Source organism: Pipra filicauda, unplaced genomic scaffold (genome assembly GCF_003945595.2).
Source record: "Pipra filicauda isolate LSUMZ 115617 unplaced genomic scaffold, ASM394559v2 scaffold271_size1040873_pilon, whole genome shotgun sequence".
Taxonomy (NCBI): Eukaryota; Metazoa; Chordata; class Aves; order Passeriformes; family Pipridae; genus Pipra; species Pipra filicauda.
The window spans coordinates 596,000-618,843 of record NW_024104389.1 but is presented as its reverse complement, the minus strand read 5'-3'; the positions used below and the strand labels follow the sequence as shown (position 1 = coordinate 618,843).

The window sequence follows — 22,844 nt, the reverse complement described above, 5'->3', positions numbered from 1 at the left end:
GCTGATGATATTAAATAGTTGTACAACATCACACATGCGTCACTTCCAGGCAGTAAAGAAAGAAAAAGCTCTAATATAATCCTTTTAAATTACTTTATTTTAATTAAAATTCTCAAAGAGTCCCACAATATCAGGCAATGTTTTGGCAGCAGAGAGCATTCTTTTCATACTGCCTGGATGTGACAGATGTGCAATGTTGTATCTTCCTTTGAAAATCAACCATTTGCGAAGCTGGTTTGAAAGACCTGCTACCTAACTAGTCTGCACTCTGGTAATTATTAAGGTTTATTATTTTCAGTGAAGCGCAGCCTAAAAATTCTGATTAGAATTGCGGTAGAAATAATGGGGTTTCCAGAAAGAAAGAGATTCTCTTGAAGATTAAAAATAACCACGGATAAAGTGTTATTAAATGCCGTATTTGATCATGCGTATGAGCATTTGTGCCTGGCTCCTTTGTTAGCAAGTCACTTCGGGTTCTCATCCTCTGATACTGTGGGTGGAGGGGAACTAGATACACTTTTTAAAAGCAGTCCTTTCGAAAAAGTTATCCCCTCTGCCTGCTGCCAGTGGGTGAGAGCATCAGCCAGGGGAACATGGCAGCAGCAGCCAGTGCCATACCAAGTGTGCAGCCACCAGACAGACTCCCACAGATGAAATTTCTGGTGCTTTTGCTGTTCCTCTGAAATGCCCTTGCATCCAGAAGCAAAGCACTAGGATCCGGAATAAAAGAACTCAGAGATTCATTTTCTCTATAACATTTCCAGGCCTGATGCTCATCGCAACCATGTGTGTTTACAGTGCAAAGCAGCGTTGAACTGAATCTAAAAGGACTTTGTCCCTATTTTAGCATTGCTGTCTCAAGTGTTCACTAAAGAGTGGTGTAAAACTCAACCATTCAATTCCCTTCAGGCTGTCAGCCTGCGGAATTCTGAATCACAGCTTTGAGATCTTTCATCACATTAATTTCAATTAAAATGTGTGTTTTGCCTAGAGTTCAGTAGCCTTTGAGGCCAGGAATGCTCTGTGGCTTCTCCCTGCTGGAACTCATGCGTTCTGTAGCCATCCCTGTTGCTGTACAAACTTGTAACATAGACTCAATTGTAACTGAGCCATTTTATCGCTTTTGTTGTAGGAATGGAGGTGGCCGCAGTGGGACATTTTGTGCAATCAGTATTGTTTGTGAAATGCTTCGACATCAGAGGGCTGTTGACGTATTCCATGCTGTGAAAACACTGAGGAATAATAAGCCTAACATGGTGGACCTTCTGGTATGAGCTTTTTAACTGCACCACTAAATAGAAAATGTTCCTTTTTCTCAGAAGACTCAGTAAGATTTCCAGGATTTGCAATGGGAGTTGTTCACAAAGCAAGCAAGTCATTTTCAAAGGGGATAATGAAGTCACTTCACTTGTAAGAGTATTTTTACACTGCTTTTTTCCCAAGGAGACTTTGTCTCCATTCGTTTGAATTTTTTAAGAGTTTTAAACTTTCAGATGAACATCCTTATTAATTTTCTTTTCTAGCAGGCTGAGCCAAGTGGAGAGCAGCCCTTGCATGGTAGAAATAATAGTTATGTAAAATGAAATGCCAGATTTTCAAATTATATATTTTATAAATAGCTTAATCGCCTAATATTTATCAAAGCCATGAATTTCAGTTTGACATCCAGAATATTGCATTTAATTATGGTTGCTCTATCTCATAGAAAGATTAAAGAAGTTCAGAAACAGGGGGCCATGTGCAATTATTTTCCTAGAGAGTGTTTTATGAGCTTTTTTTTAAAAGGAGAATTGCTGAAGTGCCAGCTGCTATGCCAGAAGAGCTGCAGAACAGCTTAAACCAGCAGGTTCTTACACTCCAGTGTGTAGTTTTGTACTTGGGGATGGGTGTAGTGTAATAACCTGTTCTGAAACCTGGGCTATAAAAGACACTGTTTTACAACATCCTGCTGCAGAGGTGGCTGCTTAAGAGGCAGCTGTATTTGATTTAACGTCATAGTCAGGAGGAAGCAGCATCTGGGTGCTTTCAGGGATGCTAACCCAATCCGATCCAATTTTGCAAGTGCTGGTTAAACAAGTTTGGGTCATTTTAGCAACTTTTCTACAGCATGCCCAGGGTGAGGCAGGAGGCATCTCACTAAGATGACCCAAGCTCTTGTAATTTTAGGGGAGATCCCCCTTCAGGTGAGCTAACAATGTCCAAGTGCAAAACACACTGGAGAATGGGCAGAAAGAGTGAGGTTTTCAGGTGCATGTGGAGATGGGCAGGGATATCCACCTCCCCACCACATGTATCACTGTGCCCCATCTCTCACGTGGAAGAAGAGATGTGGCTGCCACCACGTCCCCCATCTCAGTGCTCCCTTCCAGCCTGCCTGTGAAGTGCAAGCCCCTCCCCTGGCCCTGCTCTGGCCAGGCACATGGAAAAAGACCAGATTTTGTCAGCTATGCGAAGCAAGGAGCGGGAATTACAAGCAGTACCATAGGACCATGAGCCAGCAATGTGGAACTGTGAATCTTGAATCAGTGAGAAACTACCAAGCTTTCACTAGGGAGGGAGCAGCTTAGTTTGCTTCTTTTCCTCTAGTTTATATTCTCAGGAGGAGAATCATCATGCTGAGAACCATACATTTTTATTTCCTAGATATTAAGAAAAATGTCCTACATCTTCATTCAAGTAGTATAGTTTGGACAGAGACTTGGCAGGCCTGCTGTTCCCCATTCTCCCAGAGCTCAAGTCCGCAGAACACACTGATATCTTATTCATTTATTTTATAGAAATAAAAAAGAAAATTACCTGTGTGAAGATGTACAGTTGAAGAAAATGCTCTCTATAAATTCCCATTTGTGACAGTTCTCCAGCTATAGATTTGTCAGGCAGCTGTCTCCATTTTGCAGAAGAGAACTTTTTTAATCAAAAGCTAAGTGTATTATTTTAGAATATAAAAGTACCTTTTAGTAAATTGAGAGTGTTATTGAGAATATCTGGAAGGCATTGAAAGGCCTTGTAGGGACTTTTTTTTTGAAATTTCAAAGCACTTGTGAAGGAGATCAGTATTGTTTTTCTTATTTTACAGACAGCAGAATGGAGGCAGGGGACAATCAGAATTTTCCCCATTATCACGTAATGCACTAACTGAGCAGAGTTAGAATGACATCTCTTCAGTCTTGGTCTGCTACGTTGTAGGAACAAATATTTGAATTAGCAAGGTTTTGATTTTCAAGTAGATTGCTTCATGGTATAAGGGAATTGCGACACATGATTTTTTTTTCCTACTCCTGTTACTGAATTTATCCTTTATGACCTTTCTTACATTAATCTGTCTTTGCCTCAGTTTCCGTATCTGAAAAGTGAGAACAATAATATTCATTTACCTTGTAAAATTTTATGGTAAAAGATTAAATGCTCAGAATCATGACAGTATTTCACAAAAATAGTTTTAAGACTGCTTTATCAATACCTGTTGGGCACTTTCTGACAAGCTAAAAGGCCATCTTTACATCCATACTTAGAGATTCATCTCTTATTTCATTGAAACCTTTGGTTTTCCTCCAAGTGTAAAAATTTGAATACCACATCCATACAATATGGAAATCTATGAAATTTTTCAGCCTTCATACAAAGGTAACACTTGGTATTACAAAATCTCTATTACGGAATGCCCAGAGCATTTTGTTATAAATGTTATTCGACTTACCTGTAGGTGTCCTAAAAAAAAAATTTAAATATACCTCTTTTAATATCCACTGTCAAGTGAATAATAAAAATGTACAAAAGACACTCATGAGTGAAGACAGTGGGAAATAATATATGTTTGCTCTTTAAGACAGGTATCCTGTTTACTAAAAATTACATTTATTCAGCTGGATCAGTAAATCAGCATAAAATGAGCATGGAAGAGTGGAAGTGGATGAGTGGCTGATCTCTTGTTTTGATCTGTTTTATAGTTACAGAATAATTTCCATTTATTTAGAAACATATATGCAATAAAAGCAGAAAAGGGATTTACATAATACTCCTTTCCTTTCTACTTTTTTTTATTCTTTTCTCATTCTGAAGAAGGCACAAGCAGTTTATGGAACCTTGCAGGATCTTAAAACCTCACATACAACTCATTCATCACTTAGGTTATATGTAAACCTTGTTTTCTTTTAAAGTCAAAGCTCTCAACAAAAGAACTTGGAAATGGTCCATGCTTGTTGATGGCTTTTTGATTATTGTAATAGCACGTGGTCTTCCACATGTTAAGGTGGACTCTATTCTCAGCTAAAATGTGACCCAAAGACACAAGTACAGGCCAAAAGACTTAATCCTCTAAAATGTTTACTTCAATGAAAGAGTAATTGTCATCTTCCTACTTGTGATGTGGGGATGGGGAAGGCTGAGTGCTGTCAGCTAGTTAAGTCTGTTGTTGTTCCTAGATGACAGTATGTGCCTAGTTATCTTTTCATTAATTGATTAAAGTGCATAAGTGAAAGAGGCATTTCAGTATCAGAGATAGTCATAAAACTATTGGCAGGTGTTTCCAAATTGAATTTTCAAAAGCCAGAGCCCTTGGATTCAGGGAATCGGCACCTACTGCTTCTTTCAGGTTTTTTGTTTCATTTGAATGTTTATAGTATTGCGAGTAGCAAGAATGAAAACATAAGAGGGATATTTGTGCACATACAAAACTGTGAAGGCATCAGTGACTGCATCATTTAAAAGTTGCATCATTAAAAGTTGCAGAGTGGGCAAAGGTCAGTCAAAAGCATTTGGCTTCTCTGTTCTGCTGAAAATGTGAAGGGGACCAAGTCATGACCATTTGTCCCTGAAGGATGCAGAGTGGGTTTGCATCCCTCAGGAAGGGGATTTTCCTGGGATTTACTCTCTTTCCACACAGTTGCAAATAAAAACAGCAGGTCTGTGTTTGGAGCACAGGGATGGCCCCAGAAAACTTACTCTGGGTAAAAGAGAGCTGTTAAGAGCCTAACTTGTGCATCATGGTTAATTGCTAAAAATAAACTGGAATGAATTCAAGTAATTTAGCTCAGGCTTGATCTCACAAGCCTGTTGCATTGGATAGGGGACAGACTTTAGATTGGGTCTGGGCTGCATGTAGAGGACCAGCAGTAAGTGGCTCTTGCCCTGAAATGTAGCAAGTGTATGAGTGACATTAAAATAAAAGTTACAATCTGGGAACTACTAAACACAGGATCTATTTTAAGATAAACATTTCCAGGGAGGAATTTCAATAGCTCCAATTCTGGTAAAGGGCTACATGAGCATTTTGACAGATGACAGAAGGGTTGCAAGTCAATGTGCTTACGTGCAGCCAGTTTTTCTCTAAGTGTATTAGAGCAGCTGAACACACATCTAGCGTAAGCAGTACCGTAAATTACCATGTGTAGTGTCTATTGTCTGGTTAATATAAAGATTTTCTTATCTGAATATAAATTGGATATGCAAACTGGTTCCCATTAACGACAGCTGATAGTAAATAATTTCAACAGAAGAGAAATATTGATCCCCTTAATTAAGTTTCTTCAGTAACTGACTTTGTGGTTTTCTTTTGATTTTTCAGGATCAATACAAATTCTGCTATGAAGTGGCTTTGGAATACTTGAATTCTGGCTGATTGTATAAACAGCACAGACAAAGTTCCTCCTTTCACCACCACAAACAAAGCAAGTCGCTTCATGATATCTTTGTAAATGAGATGAAGACTTCTCAGTGTTATGCTTATACTGCTTTGTATAATTGGCTCTTTTTAAGAGCCCAAAAACGTGTTTATAAAACCGCTTGCACTGCCCGTTTCCCACTATAATGCCGCTGCTTGACACCCATATGAACGTACACCAAACCACATGGCAGTTGTTGAACACCGTATTCATACATAGCCATTGATGTGGTGAAGCAGCATAGTCCTCTGGTAAATAAGAGAGCACAATTATATTCTTATGAAGGAATTTGTACTTTTCTGTTATATTTCGTTGCCTGTGATTCTCAGTTATTGTCACAGCCTAGTGTACATTTCTGTTCTGTGGAGAATGCTGTCTGGCATTTTGATAATATATTATTTTAGTTATATTTGTATTCTAACACGTGCATAATAAATTAATCATATGTAGCTTATCTGAACTAACAGAAAGAAATGTACCAAATCATGTTAACTTTGTTGAGTTGTAATTTCTATCCACTTTGTCCCATTTCAGAGAGAGAATCTTGAGTGAAATACAGTTAGGAAATGCAAAATACAGGATGTTCAGATTAATATATCCAAAGCTTTTTCATTTGTTTATATTGTAAATATTTTTTGATTTCATCAAATTATTTATTCATTAAAATGATTTTTTTGTGAAGCACAGTGAGTGACAATCATTTTTATTAAGCCCTGGAAATGCTTACTGTATGATAGTGTAAACATTTGTTTACCTTGTATGGATTCTCAGCTCAATAAATAATTACATACATGATAAAATCTCGTTTAATTTAGTATCTCTTGGCATCTGAGAGCCTTCAACTAAGCCTCTTTTCAGATTAAATCTAGTAAATACTGAGCTACCTCCAGAGCGTGTTTATTATGTGATCCAGTGTTGATCCAGCCAATAGCAAGGTCGTAGAATCATAGAATCACGGAATAATAGAATGGAAAAGACCTTAAAGATCATCTAGTCAACCCCCCTGCCATGAGCAGGGACATCCACAACTAGGCTAGGTTACTGAGAGCCACATCCAGCCTGGCCTTGAACACTTCCAGGGATGGGGCATCCACAACTTCCCTGGGCAACCTGTTCCACCCTCACAGTAAAGCATTTCTTCCTAATACCTAATCTAAACCTACTCTCAGTTTGAAGCCATTCCCTCTTGTCCTCTCACTACATGCTCTTGTAAAAGTCCTTCTCCATCTTTCTCCTAGGCTCCCTTCAGGTACCGGAAGGTCACAATTAAGTCACCCTGAAGCCTTCTCTTTTCGAGGCTGAATAAACCCAATTCTCTTAGCCCTTCCTCATAGGAGAGGTGCTCAGTTTGTGTAATCAACTTGGTGGCCCTCCTCTGGACTTGGTCCTACAGGTTGATGTCCTTCCTGTGCTGGGGACCCTGCAGCCAAATGCAGCACTCCAGGTGGGGTCTCACCAGAGCAAAGTTGTGCCATGCCAGTATATAAAAGAGGTGGAACATATGTTTAAAGATGCACCTGCACAAATGCAGAACCTGAAAGATTCTGCCCTGCTCTGAAGAAAAGATGATGTTGGGCTAGTGGTGCTCAGTCTTGTCACAGCATCCCTCTGCAGCCCTGGGCATTCCCTGCCATTCGCTCTGTGTCTGCTGCTGCTGCTGCGAAAGGGGTGACGGTGCACTTGTTCTTGGGAAGAATGACTGCAATTCCTCTTCTTAAAGATGTTAAAGATACCAATACTAGAGTGACTGGCGGTGGGCGGGGAGGGGGGGAAAGTTGTTAAAAATTTCATGAAACTACTGTTACTAGAGTTGTTGTCAGTACCGCCACTGGACAAGTTAAAGCATTAAAGTTCTTGCCTGTCCTACAAATAGCTTTGCTGACCTTCCACTGCATTTGAATGGTTCCCCTTTCTACGAAGCACGCACAGGTGTCTGAACATGCTGGGAATTACCTGGTGTTTATGGATGCAGGAGGTGCAGCAACAAAGCAGCAAAGGGGAGAAATGAGCCAGAAATGGCTTGCTGCACCATCTGCTGGAACTGCAGAACTTCGTCTCATCCAGAAGTGTCAAGGAGACATTGCAGGCAGAGCAACTGCTCAATACTGAAGCCTTCCAAAGCTATATGGGAAACCAAATTCAAGGAAGTGTCAGACTGCACAGTATTTCAGCTCTTAAAATGATCCTTTTAATGTGCTAGCCATCTGGAATGGGGGCAGTAGCTATATAAATGTATCAGTCAACATGTTTTGAGAACCTCTAAATCTAACAGATCCAGCTTGGACAGAATGACTCACAGCTTGTCAACTCCCAGTTCAAAACCACTCCCAAAATTCAGATCTGAAGACGCGAGGATAGGTGTCCTCTGCAGCTGGAAAGAATCTCTTTTAAAATTGCTTTAAAATGTAGCCGGCACATATTGGCCATTGCTATAAATTGCACAGAGGTACTGAAGAACTTAGCAAAAACAACCCCAGTCCTGAGAAGAATGATGGCCCTTGGATAAACCTTCAACCTGCTGCAGAATGTGCTCTGATTCATTTTAGAAGCCTAGTGTTAGGAAACAAAATCGAAACCTCTAACATCATATTCCTCACAACCATCTTGACAGACCAGGTATGCCAGCCAAGCATGCTTCTTGGGAAGCATGGGACCATAAAAAGTTGGGATTTTTATGGGACCATAAAAAGTTGGGATCTGTGATGTATCCATTGAAATACATGTGGGCATGTCCAGTGTTTCAAAAAGTATAAGTAAGACAGATAGTGTGCCAAAGGAACCCTTGGACAGAAGGTGATGCCAGCAATGTGATCTCAAATGTGAATGAGATTGAAATGGAGCAAGAATTGTGGGTATCTCTCCTGAAGACAGAAACTGCCCATGTCATGCAGACATTATTCTACCTGCTGTACTCTTGCAGACATTCCTTGCACAGGTAAGTCTTTGGTAGTGAGGGATGGAAGGAGATGAGGAGAAAAGAGTTTTGCAGTGTTTCTTATTGTTTTACTGATATTTCTCTTTTTTCCCTAATTCTTTCCACATAGGCATAAGTCAGAAGTTATAGGGTATATGTTACAGTCTGTCTGATGTGGTTTGAAAAGGTGTTCTGTGAACTACAATGCCATTAAACTGGAGCCAGCTAAAGAAAGCACAGCAAGCAGCTTTGTGTCTTCATTCTCACACTACAGCTATCAATCAGTACAAATGATAGAGAAATCCAGGCTTAGGTAAAACAATATTTTGGCAAGAAGAAAAAACAGGTGAAGATGGTGAGACATCTGGAGTACCTCTCCTATGAAAAAAGGCTGAGAGAGCTGGGGTTGTTCAGCCTGGAGAAGAGAAGACTCCAGGGAGACCTTACTGCAGCCATTCAGTATTTAAAGGAGGCCTACAGGAAAGATGGTGACAGACTTTGTAGCAGGGCCTGTTACAATAGGATGAGGGGTAATGGTTTTAAACTAAAAGGGTGTCAATTTAGATTAGATATTAGGAAGAAATTTTTTCGAATGAAGGTGGCAAAACTGGAACAGGCTGCCCAAAGAGGTGGTAGGTGCCTGGAAACATTCAAGGGTTCAGGTTGCACAAGGTTCTGAGTAACTTGATCTAGTGGAAGGTGTCCCTGCCCATGGCAGTGGGTTTGGACTATTGTGTTCCAGTGCAAACCATTCTATAATTCAGGAGTTAGGAATAGAGAAAACATAAGGAATCAGAAGGGAGGAGAAAGACAGTATCAGCATGGGGGGTTGGTATTCAAGAACTTTGAAAGTCATCTGGAGTGTGCCATTTTAGAGGAGACAACAAAAGTGGCAGCCACTGTAAGTGTTAATAAACCAAATTCCCTTTTCAGAAGAAAGTTACACAAATGCAAGCCCAGTAGAGCTGCAGAACTTAGGGAGACATTAGTCTGAGTTTGGAACAGAGGAAGGGATGTTTTCTTCAATGCCCAATATATAAGAGGTATATAACTGAATAAAAAAATACTTAAAATGGTCAGCCCTATGTATCACCCAACTCATCATCTCTCTGGGACTCGAGGTAGATGATTTTTGTTAAGCTATTCTGAAAGAACAGCAGTGGGGATGGTGAGAGAAGTGAGCACATGCAGGTAAACTGTATCTTTGTAACATCAAGGCTCCTGACAGATTCCTGGGATTCTTTATCAGCAAAATGAGTTTGTCACTGACAGGTACCTTCATGGAGTACTAACTAGCTTAAGGACTACATGTAGTAAGGTTAAAAATTAAAACAGAAAAAACTTCTTAACCAGTTGTACGCAGTGTTTCTCAAAAGGGTGTGTGTGCCACAAAGAGTTGATCTGAAGGTACTAGGCAGCATCAAGACCATCTTCATTTTGCGTTTCTCCTTCATCTGGTTAGGGCTCATCTTTAATCTCTCTGAAATTTTTTTCTTTTTATTTCACTGTATATAGGTGTTCCCCCAGGTCCAGCTGCTTACTTTGCATGCTCCTTCTCAGTCCTTTAATGGCGTGTAGCGAAGACATAACAGACTTGGTTTTGACATGTGGCAATGAAGATAAATTGACACTTCCAGCAGCGGGTATTCCAGGCATTTTCCTTTGGAGAGGCCTGTAGAGGCTGTAAGGCAGTAGCAAACCTAAAGCCCCTTGGCATTACTCACTCCAAAACACTCACAGCAAGATCAGCTCCTAAGTGTCCTTTCGTTGTTGTATTGTGTCTCTTCTCCCCCTGCCCTCTCCCTCATATCAAGGATGACTAAAGGAAAGTAAGTTTCAAAGTTTACTTGAGTTTTTACAGCCTCATTAGCTTTCTGATTCAAAGGCAATTTGGTTGCTCTACCTCCCAAAGTAACTTCAAGAAGTTGTGCATTTGCTTTCAGAAGCAGCAAGGTATGTAGGCAGATCACTGTAACAGAATGATTTGTCAGATTATTTTACATTTATTGTTGGGTTTACATTTTTTTTATCTACTTGGATCCTTGAACTACAAAATCTCATGCAGCCCATATCTCACATGAGACATGAGGCTTTATTAAAAGAAAAATAAATTAGGAATGGAAGAAAATTTTACAGCTTAGGTCTACTGTGTGATGCTTATTAAGGAAGACAATGACCACTGTCAATTTTAGGGGCACAGTACCACTAAAACCCAACAGATCATGTGAAAAATAATGTTCTTTCTAATGCATCTTATTTGTTTGGTTGATTTTTGTAGACCTTGTCTATATGGTGAAACTGATGGGTGCATTTGCATTGCCTCAGCCAGTCGCATGCTCTGCCTGCAGGAGCTTTCTGTACACCACTGGCATGAAGGGGCTTGTTCTGCACACCCCCAGTCAGCTGGCGACACTCCCCTTCAGCATCCCAGCCCACATTAATGGAGGAACCTCTCCAAAGCCTTGTCAACCCTTTGCAAACTGCAATAAACAGCAACAGCAAAATGCCTTCCTCACTTCTGCTGGGTATTTCCAAGCAGACTTTTCTGCGAAAGGTTGAAAAGGCAACTCCTGCATTGCTTATTTCTCCAAACTCACATGATCTGCTCCAATCCTGAAAGCCATCCTCTGCTGTCCCCACTTCCTCCAGTCTGTCTTTCCAGTTCCTCACCCACTCTCAGAGCAAGGCTGTCCCATCTCCACCTCCAAGGGCCCTCCTGGAAGATGCATTGCCCTCTAGTGCTCCCTCTTCCCTCCCAGTCCTGTCACCAGAGCATGTGATGCTCTTTCTGAGTAATATGCCTTGAGATAGATAGAAGGGAGATTTGAGTCTGGAAGAGGTTGAGGTCTACAAACACTCTATCATGTTTTTTTTTAATATTGCTGATAGTGTTCAATGTACAAAGGCACAGGAAAAAATAGGCTTCGACAATGAAGAGTGAGAGTGATGTTTGTTGTAGCTTGTCTGAGGGAATGTGTCAGGGGAGATTAATATCTCATGTTCACTGGCAGTCTTTCCAAGCAATGGTATTTTTACTCCTGAAACTCTTGTATTGATGTGTTTTTAGTAGCAGCTAGAAGATTTTTAATTGTATCTCTACAGTTGTGATATTTCTAGCAATTGTTTTTTTGTGATGATGTGCTCAGGGGCCACAATTAAAGCCTAAATCTCATTCATGCTAGACATACATTAATACTGCTGCCAGGCCTGAGTAAATTCAATCAGAATGCCTAGTCCTACAAATGTTCACAGTAATACCCTCTTGTCTAGTCCAAGTTGCACAAAAAAATCAGTCTGATACTCACACGGATTTTGCATATGAGTTCATCAGTCCTTGTGCATGTCCTGTCATGATGCTATATCGAGTCTGGCTGAGATTAAGTTAATTTTCGTCATAGCAGCCCATATGTTGCTGCGTTTTCTATTTGTGACTAAAACAGTGTTGATAGCACACCAGCATTTTAGCTATTGCCAATCAGTGTTTGCACAGCGTCAAGGCCTTCTCTGCTTCTCACTCTGCCTTTACCCCAGCAAAGAGCCTGCAGATGGTCAAGATCACCTAGAGGGGGAGGGAACACAGCTGGGACAGATGAGTTCCACTGACCAAAGACAGGATATCCCCTACTGTACATCATCCCAGTCAGCAACAAAATGGGGGCGGAGGGGGGAAAAGCAATTTCTAGGAGGCTGGCTCGGCATTGGTCTGTCTATGGGAGAAGGTGGGTGAATTTTTTAATGCTTTTGCATAAATTGTTTGTGGCTTTTTTTCCCACTTTCTCCTTCCACTTTCCTTTACTTATTAAACTCTCTTTATCTTGACCCACAAATTACCATGCTTTTGCTCTTCCTATTCTCTCCCCATCCCATCAAGGGTGGAAGGACTGTAGGACTGTGCAAGTGGAGCTGTGGAGATTTAGCTGCTGGCTGGGGTTAGTCCACCAGAGCACTGAAGTGTTTGTAGGTCTACATCCATCAGTCAACAATATGCTTCAAGAAAAATTTTTAAATAGGAGCTCACTTGTCATAAAATGAATAGGATTGCCTAGGTGCTTAAAATTAAGCCCATTATGTATGTTATTAAAACTACATTTTAAAAATGAACCTAAATAGATGGAACAGATTGACCCACTCACTCAAAGTGATAAAAACATTTTATTTAATTGTATGTGGCAGAAAATTTGGGGCAGACACTGTATCTGTACAGTATTCAATTCATTTTAAGTAATGTCTATAACCAGCAGTTACTGCAGCAAAAAAACCCTCTGCTAGTGCTTTTGCTATGCCATGAATGAATGTTACAGGTGCAGCAGAACCCTGCCTGAGAGCTCTGGGCCTGCACAACTGCAGATACTTTTCAAGGGGGTGGCATTTGACCCCACTGAGTTGCTCTCCCAGAAACTAACAACTTAAGATTACTCAGAGGGCAGAGCACCACAATGGATCACATACTTAACACTCCTTTTACACATCAGGCTAGTAATGACAGCCCCTAAAGAGACACTGGTATGTATGCCATCTTGTTACTCTCTGTATTTGTAACCTTTAGAAGTTGAGCTGAATGCATAGAGAACTAGCCTGTGGTTGTGCTTGAAATTCTGATTTATACAGTATATAACAATCAGGCTATAATATAAAGCCTTTTGGGGATGGAAAGTCTTTTCAGTGAAATACAGCTACTGCCTTGCCATGTGAGAAGTGGGATGGAATTTGATGTTGGTCCTCAAAGGCTTCATTATCTGCTCATTTCCATGTTCTCCAGTCTGCACAGTTTGGTGGGAAACTGCATACCTGGGAAACTCTTGCACACCCAGATGTAAGAGGAGTGACCTTTGTTGGCCATGTACAGGAATTTAATCAGTATTACACACCACATAAAACAAAATGTAGCTTTGCTGTTACAGGGGATCAGCACACATTCAGCCATGCTGAATTGCAGCTCTGGATTGCAGTGGATTGCAGCCCTGCGTTTTGGAACGATTACAGTCTTCATCTGAAAACAACCAGCTTTTGAGCAAATCCATGGAGATAGCACTGTTAAAAAACCATCTGCCAGTGGCTTGCAATTCTTTTGCTTCATTTTATTCAGATTAGTTTTTTTCTTGATAGGATATGAGCAAAATACAAGCCATCACCCAAACCAGATACTCCACTCTTCACAGGTTCTTCTAGCCTGCCTGTACCAACCTCTGTGAAGTCCTAGCAAGAAGATGGCATATGCACAAATCTGTATCTCTTTCAATTACAATAAACGAATTAACTGCTATCAGTCTGTCTTCTGCCTTCTTTAGGCTGCCTTGCGTGGAGCTACGCCTCGGCCTGACAGCCAAAAGGGCACATAAGCAAGTGCTGCTGTAATTGATTTGAATAAAAGCTTTTGATACATTAAATGAAAGCTTTTGGTACATTAAACTGTACTGTCTTTTTATCAGATGATAAAGCCTGCTGGTCAAATCAAGCTTCTTTCTCCTTCTGTTGGCACTCATCCCTTCCTTCCTCCCTTCCTGCTGCCAACCTCTCCTTTTGCCAAATCACTATGACCCACATTCTGAATGTCTGACTACACTTGAAGGATCAGTCTGTGGTCGTCCTGTGTCTGTTTTGACAGGCAGCTTTGCCAAACATTTGTTCTCCAGCAAAGGTTCTCATTCATGCTGGCAGCATTGCTCTCCTGCCTGCCATCCCAGCACATCTGTCAGCGGTGCAGCCTGGGGCAGAACATCATCTCCTGAAGGTGGGCAGTTTTACTGGCTTGGGTGGTATTTACCTTCCATCTTTTTAAACAGAGCGTTCTCTCCCCTCCCAAAACCTCTGTTGAGAATGCTCTCTTTCAATACATGTTGCATGAGATTTCCATTTAGCTGAGACTCTTAGGAAGAATCGTACACCCTCCCCTAACTGGTACTGCTTAGTACAACTGCAAATTCATCTGTTACACTTCTTCTGGACAACGAAGATATAATTTAGTCCAACCTTGCATATAAACCTACTAAATAGTTCTTGTAACCAAGCACTCTGAACAATATTGCAATGTAATTTTCCACAATCAGCTGTGTCAAATGTACTGAGATTATGGTGGTTACTTACTAGAAGCGATCAGACAAGAGCGGTGTCTTCCCAGTACAGCTGATAAATGGCTACATGATTTGGCACCAGATTATTCAAGCAGACAAATTAACTTCAAATATTAATACATTCAGCAACCAGTCAGACAAATTGCTTGTTCGACAAGTGCCAGAGTGGTCATGGGGGGATTTTCCTTCTGCTTTCAGGAAACCTAACCTTCAGAGCAGTGCTCAGCCAGGCCAGCAAGCCTATCAATCAACTAATGAAGTTGGCAGCAGTTAAACAGACCTTCATTTCTCTCTGGAAAGGAGGTAGGAAAGAATAAAAATGTTGTCCAGTTTGGCCAGTGTCTACCAGAATTGTCAGAAATCTGTATTTCAAATAAAACGCATGCTCCAAGGCATCATGGCCATCTGACTGAGGACCCTGCTAGGAGTCTGCCTACTCCAAAACTGTTTTTCCATGGCCACGGGGTGACACATCTTGAAGAGGTTTGTCTGCCTCCACAGACTGATGATGATGATGTACATGTAACAAGGGACACCATGACCTCTCTCTCCTCTCTTCTTGCATATTTTACACTTAAATCCTTTCAGAAAGGACAAACTTACTGTTTAAAGTAACTTGCTCTATGATAATATAACATAAACAATTGCGGAAATGCAGTTTATATATATGTGTGTGTGTGTGTGTGTGAGATTATATCAGGAGGCTTTAAAATTGAAATGCTTTCATCAATTAGTGAGAATGAAAAATCCCTGGATCACTTTAACTCTCCAGCTTTCGAGCTTTTGCATATTTATGTATTTTATGAACAGCAATGTTCTCATGGAACTTATTGTAACTGAGTTGAATATGGACTTGGAAGCCAGTCTCTCAGTGTAACATATCACTAGATCAAATAAACTGAGAGGAAGAAAGGCATTACCACACATGACATGATACTTGCAGTGTGGAGTCATTCTTGTGCTCTTTGTACTCACTTAATTGTCTAGTTGTAGAGCTTCAAGAAATGCTTCTAGTAAGGGAATATTTGAAGAAAGCCTTTAGGGGTGAAAACAAAAGCCAAGCTGACTGTTGCAACACAACCCAGATAAGATTACAAATATAAATTCTGTGTTCAACAAGCGGAAAATGCGTTTATAATTTTATCATTGTACTCAAGGCTTCCTTACAATTTACATCTTCACTGAGTATAAATACATTTTGTATATAACATATGGCACTGAACCGAGCCAATCAGGAGGTGCCATTTCTGCTCTGAGCGCTAAAGCAATTCCATAAATTATGCAATATATTTTGTCAGTAAGTGTATAGAGGGGAAAGCCATTAACATCACAAATCACACCTTATTGCTGTATATGTTAGCATATTTTTTTATTATAACTCACAGGTGTGAAGTTCTAAATACACTTCACGTGGTGATGAGGTATCCAACTTACTTGACTTGGATTCCAGAAGACATTTAACAGTACTGACCCATGGGGAGGGGTTTGTTCCACCACTGGACTTGGAATAGGTCACATTGCTGCTCCAGGCCCAGAAGCAAGCTGAAGCAAGATACACTCTGCTACCCATAGGATGCGTTTGCATTGCTAGCTGAGAGGGACTCAGTGGTATCAGCACATCATAGGCATGAATATGCTTATACAGACCCTGAGCCTCCCACATCTATCCCTAGACTGAATAAATATGGCTCAGTCCTCTGGGAAGAGATGTGTGTAACTACTCCAGACTTGGTTTCCACGCTTTAATTTAGATGTGAACAGCAATAACATAGTCTTAATTTAAACAAAGGATTTTTGTATCCCCAACAGCAGGGATATAGTGCAGAAGACTGTTTATCAGTATCACATACGCAATGTGCATATTTAACTTGATTAAGAGTTTGTCTTCTCTCAGAAGAGACCACAACAAGATAAAACCTCCATTAATTGTTCTGATTGCTTGATATCAAAGAGCAGTCTTGGTGTCTCACGTAAGCATGTGTATCTCTGAGATTTCACAGCTCTTTTACTCTCCCCATGAAAAGCCCAGGATCCCACTGGGAGAAGGCTATCCAGAAGGACACACAGAGGGAAACCAGTGCAAACAGGAACTGGCAGACACCTCCAGCCTTGACGAAGTTTGCTCCTGAAGTATTAGAACTGTAGCCTTTTCAGGATAATTTTCCAAACAGTTCTGTCTGTGGCTTAGTCTGTTACAGCCCTTCCATCAGCCAGCACTGCCCTGCAAGCTAAGGCACAGCGGGCACAGGACGTGGTGTTCTGCTCCGCAGGCATCTCCCTGAGCCCAGGGCCATGGCCCTGGCACAGGCCCCTGCTGGAACAGCGGGGCTGTAAAATGGGCAGCAGAATGTCAAGAGAAGCTGCAGGTCCTCTGGAGGCTGTTCATAGTTAATGGGAGGAGGCTCCCAACAGCCAGGCCAGCAGATGAAACCCGCCTTTTGCCCTCTGACCCAGGGTTGTGCTGCTGGCCCGAGCAAAGCCGGCAGCAGAGAGAGAAAGCCAAGCTGTGCTGCACGCAGTTGGTGGTCTTTGTTTTCCCTCTGCGGGGTTCATGGCATTCACTGCTGTTCTTCTTGGCTCCTTCCCAACTTGTTTTCCCAGCAGCTATGTGTATGTTTTACAGAAAGAAAGGGTAGCGTCCAAATAAAACTCTCTCTCTTCAAGGTACCACAAATCACCCTCATCTTTGTGTTTTTGCTAGACCATTTTTGGGTTCTTCAAATGCAGTTATTTTTCTCTCAGCACATCCACATATCTGTTTTGATATGAACTTTTTGCTTATGGAAAAGGGCACATGCTTATAAGCGGTTTAATTCATTTGTATTACTTGGTGCCTAGATAACTCTTCATAGATTTGTTCAACAAACAATTTGTTGTGACTTCAAATATTTCTTCAAGAGGAAATTACTTTTTCAGTAGAATATTTCCACTCTACATTCCCTGATCTCAAATTATTCTAGTCCATGAACAAGTCTTTATTTCTTGTTAGAAAAGAGAACCCACCACCATTTTACAAACAATTGAACAGGGTTCAACTTTTGGCCTGAAAGGAAAGGCACTGGGAGAAAATCCACTAAAAAATTCCACAGGAAAAGAGAGTACAGGCACCCCATTTTTTCTGCAGTTACCAGACCTGGGACAAGCTCACATTTCTGATTTCTCTTCCAGGGAGCTTGTGTTAAGCAGCAGCATCACCTTGCTCTTTAATGTAAAACGCAATCTCATCAATATTTTTCCAACAGATATACAGTTTTCAAGAGACAACAATCTTCAAAGCCCAGCTTCCATCACTGAAAAGCATTTACAGAAGTAGCCTCTTTGCTGATTCCCTCTCTCATGGGTTAAGCAGCTTTGAGCCTTGAGTCGGGGGACAGGAAGAGGGAGGCCAAAACCACCCAACTTCATAACGGCACTTTCCCTCCTCATATGGCAGAATGTTTGAAGGTGATGCCAGCCTACTCAGCTGGAACAGCATCACTGATGTGAGTATCATACTCCTACTTGTAAGGACTTCTCACAGTACCTGACATCAGCAAAGCAGCTGCCTCTTCATTGCTGCCCCACTGGCGGAAGGCTCCTGCACTGTGCCGTTGGGAACCAAACAGCAGGACCTGTGGACCAGTCTCCCAGCCTAAAGCAGCTGTGGAGGTACGTGGTGCAAAATGCAGCACTACAACACAAGTGTCCTGGGTTAACGACTTCACTAATGATGCATCCTTCTGGAGAGCTTCTGGTGCTGGCACCCACTGCCCACTGTGCCTCATCCTGTGCTGCAGGACAATGGAAAAAGATTCCCCTCTCATATGCAGTCATGCAGGAAACAATTCTGCCTCTCTGAAGGATGACTCTGAATGATAAACGGCATAAGCCAGGAATTTTGGCAAATTAAAAAGTTTAATTTATTATGCCGCATAATTCTAGCTGCTTAGCAGGTGTGACATTACTTGCTTATTTGAAAGCCAAAAGAGGTAAATTAGATGAAAATGTGTTTTGTAAGAGGTTGTTAATCAGAAAGGATTGCTGGCTCCTTCAAACCACAGGTGTTTTTACCCAGTGGACTGTGCCACCAGCAAAGACCTCCCAGTCCCGTGGGTTCACAGTTGCCCATGAGGGCTGTTCGCCTTGTTGGTTTTGGCAGCGGCTGACAGGTCTTTAGCAAGGCAGCTTTCTCTCAGAAGGGCTCAGCTCCTACTGCCTTTTCCCCTAGCACAAGAGCTCATCACTGATTCTCAGCAGGAACTGGCACAGTTCCTTGGCTTTTTCAGTATCCTACAAATAGCTGCTGAGCAAAGCGGTTCTGGAGAAAGAGAGAAAATAAAAAAATCTGGAGCCATTCCTGCCCAGTGTCAGAGCAAAGGTCATCAGCCAGGAGATATCTTTTTTATCCAAAAAGAATAACATTAATCTCTGCAACAGAAGAAAATTAGTCTCTCTGTGTGGCAAAGTTTTACCATCACTCAGGTTTGCTACTTCACTTGCTCAAAAATCTGAAAACACCTGAAAAAATGAGTCACAGAAGGTCTAAGGCCTTCAGAATAGAAATTGCTGCAACACATATAATGGAATAAAAGGCACTTTCCAGATCTACAAGTGGTTTCAGACAATGACATTTGGGAGTAAATATTAAGAGTGATGGAGAGAAATAAATTTATAAGAAGTTAGAGAAAAATTATGTTAGCACTCGGTTGTAAGGCATCAGGGGCTCAGGGGTTTGTCCTAGGCTATGTCACAGACCCATGCTGACCCTTTAGCCTGATTGTGTCACCTCCAATTCTCCACGTAGGACACGAAGATAAAAAAGACCATACCCACCCCATTATTTAGAAATTCCTTGGAAGTTGGTAGTATAGATGTCATGTGCACAGCCATGAGATATTTTTAAGTCAAGTGAATACAGGAGAGGGCAAATCAAAGAACTTTTATGCAGTGAGGCACAGAAATTGTTCCTTCTTCCCTTTCCTTGGCACCAAGCAGGGTAGGGCACTGCCATTTTGCTGGGCTTATCTGAGGATGTGGGTTATCTGTCTGCTTATTTTCAAGAAGTAATATTTTCAAAAGGTGCAGCTTACCTGAGAAGTGGGGAGAAATTACTAGTTATTATTGAAGAGACATAGAAATGGGAATAAAAATCAGTATAGGAAAGCTGAAGCCTAGTTCCATCATCACTGTGCAGACAGGAGCTTCCCATGACATGATATGAAGCATTCCTGTATACTCCTTAAAGTAATCTTTTTCTGTGCCACATGAGTAGGATTGCCAATTTTTCTCTTTTTTGCAATTCCCATCTCTGTATGTCTCTGCTGAATTCTCAGCCTTCCAAGCAGAGCACATCTGTCAGGCCAAGCAAGCTGTGAAAGAGAACCAAAACCCACAGCCTGGAGGGTCTTCAGTTGGATAACATGGGTTGAACCAGACATCAGTCGGTCAAAAGGTCTCCACTCATTCTCTGCACCAAGGTCTGTGCCGACCTCACCATGCCACTCCTTCCAGGCGCACCTTTCAGTCCTGCTGTGTTTCCTCTCCTTCTCCCAGTATATTAGGTTTGATTTGATGTGTTTTTTTTTTTGAGGGGGGGGGGGGTCCAGAGTGTGTGTATGTGTGTGAATGATGTTGAGTGAATCTGAGGCTGAGGGGAAATTCATCTTTCTACTAATTCCTGCTTGTATTTCCAACTCAGGTGAATCTCCTAATTTATTGTCACCTCCATCTTTCGCAACAGCTCCCTAATGGGGCATGAAATACCAGTGAAATGAACACTGGATTCTGGAGAGCCCAGAGCAAATATGTCCTTCTGGTTTGTCATTGTCATTTATTTTTTGAGCTTTATTTCCCTCCTCTTAAGTCCTTGATTCAATCCATGACAATTTCTTTGCAGCTCAGATGGCTACTCATTTTTCACACCAGATTTTGTGACACACTATATCAAATACCTTACTGAAAGCTCAGAACGGCTTAATCGATTTCATTCCCATCATTCATTAATTTAGTAATTCTATCAAAAATAATCTAGCTTGGGTGGTACAATTTGTTCTTTGCAAACATGCACAGATTTTTTCCTTGGGGTTTTCTATCTCCCAGATGTGTATGGAGTTCTTTTCCACTTAGTATTCCATTACTGAACTACAGTCTGATATTAGACTCACCAGAAGACACTGACAGCCGTAGCAGGTAGGGAGAGGTTGCAGGATCCTTCCAGTCATTTCACTGCAGTATTATGGGAATAAGTGAGCTAGATTTCAAGACAAGTGACATCCTATAGCACACAGGGAATCTGGTGGTTTTAGTCCTATCATTGTAAGATTCCTTATTACTGCTTTCCCTCACAATTGCTTTACATCTTAAGTCCCCCATATGTTTTCATCATGTCCTGAAATCCCAGGTTTTGGTTCACAGTGCATTTTTAGAGTCTTTGCTTTTAATCCCAAAGGGTAGCACTCAACATTCCCAAACAGCAAAGACTTTTTGTATCTCAATCAAACTATCAGCAAACACCTGGTTTTGAGAGAAACCTTTTTAAGAGGGATTGTTTCTCCTTTCCTTCCACTGAGACCTGGAGTGTACTAGGACAGGACAAACATAGTAAACTCGCAAACAAATTATTCTTACACATCTTGGTCAAGCAACTTCTTCAGGTTTATCTTCTTGATGAGAAAACACTTTGAAGCCTGACGGGACAACTCAGCAATGAACTACTCGAAGGCTGTCATTTTCAGTTCGTCAGTCAGGAACCTTTTCTGATCCTTGGCCTTTCATTTCTCAGGCAAGGCATTAAACAGGTGGAATGTTTCACATTCAAGCTTTAACTGGTGTTCATCTTTTGTGATTGCATGTACTGTCCCTCAGTGCTGACCACTGGGGAACTTAACCTGCAGTGGCTGGTTGCTGAGCACAGACAAATATTTCTTTTATTCCAGGAGACCACAAAGAAGCCAGAGTGGATTAATAATTTTAAAGCCCAATTTTTCAAGTGGTAGGTTTGCAATGCAGTTGTTGAAGGGTGAGTGTTGTGTTTTACACTGGCATTAAAATACAGGAGTCAATCTCAACCTTTGTGTGGAAAAAGAAAATAAGCCTAGGGCTTGGATCTTGCTCTGACCTCTGCTGGGCAAGGGATGAGTAAACTGAGGGACCCTGTGAAGTTTTCTTTATTTTTGTCAAATAAGAAGATTAGAACAACTTGGTGCTACATTAACCCAGCCAATCAGAAAAGGACATGACTATTAAGGGTCCTTTACTGAACTCAGTCTTAAGACAGGACAGAATCCAGGAGATTGTGACTTTGTTCCTCATGAAATGCAGGAAGGAAGGAGGTCCTGCAGCTTCTTTGGAGTCACTACCTTTGGAACATTTTTCAGCAAGACTTTGAGGGGTAGGTAAGTAACCCACTCCTAGAGAAAGCTTTCTACAACTCTGCCTTATCTGAAAGCAGGTTCTACAGGGCTAAGTGTGGACTTACTAGCTCAAATCAGTGTTAGCATGGGGACCACCATGCTCCACTCTTAAGAGTTTTATTGGTCTTATTTCCCTTCCCATTATTTTTTTCACTCAATATTCCAATAGTCTAATTGCCATATGGTTTGTGTTAGCTATATTTTGCTTTACACAAGTCATCTTAAGTCACTGTTAATGTGGATAATCAAGATCCGATTGCATGATGCTGTGGGGGACAGAAAAGTTTGGAAACAAATGGTCTGTAACACATACCTTATCCCCTCCTTTCCATTCGCTTTGTTTCTGGTACCAGTCCAGAAGTTTTTTCCTAAATGTTGTTTGGAACCAGTCAGCTCTAAGAGCACCTCATGCACAACAGACAGAGCCTGGCAGAGCTTGAAGATGTTGGAGAAATGAGAGCTGAAAGAGGGAGGAAGAGGAAGAAGAAAATACCTGTCTTTCTCAACTCTTATAATAACTGAAAGATGGGCAAAATGGTAGAAACTTGACTTCAAAAGCTCTCTTGTTTTTTCCAAAGGAAATTTTTTTCTACATCTTATTATTACAGGATAAGAGATGATTCATGGGTACTGCAGAGTCTGTGGTCCCAAAACACACTCACGCTGAAAAAACATTTTGATTTCTATCTGCTGTCTCCTTGTCATACAGGGACACTATCAACACCTTTAGACCAACCATAGACCTCAGCTCAGCAGGACTTCCAGAGGTATTAACAAATCTCATTTAACCTCCCCAGTCTCTGCTAGG

The 22,844-nt window shown here is 41.2% G+C and overlaps 1 protein-coding gene across 4 annotated transcripts in view; it reads left to right on the top strand.

Annotated features, from left to right (window-relative positions):
* Positions 1-6,460, top strand: part of PTPRM (protein tyrosine phosphatase receptor type M) — a 354,996-nt gene extending 348,536 nt beyond the window's left edge. For all 4 annotated transcript variants that reach the window (XM_027737101.2, XM_027737100.2, XM_027737093.2 and 1 more), the window contains 2 exons: positions 1,133-1,268; positions 5,564-6,460. In XM_027737101.2, the coding sequence (XP_027592902.2) occupies positions 1,133-1,268; positions 5,564-5,617 (190 nt within the window). In that variant the 3' untranslated portion in view covers positions 5,618-6,460. The remainder of the gene's footprint in view (positions 1-1,132; positions 1,269-5,563) is intronic.
* The last annotated feature ends 16,384 nt before the right edge of the window (positions 6,461-22,844 follow it).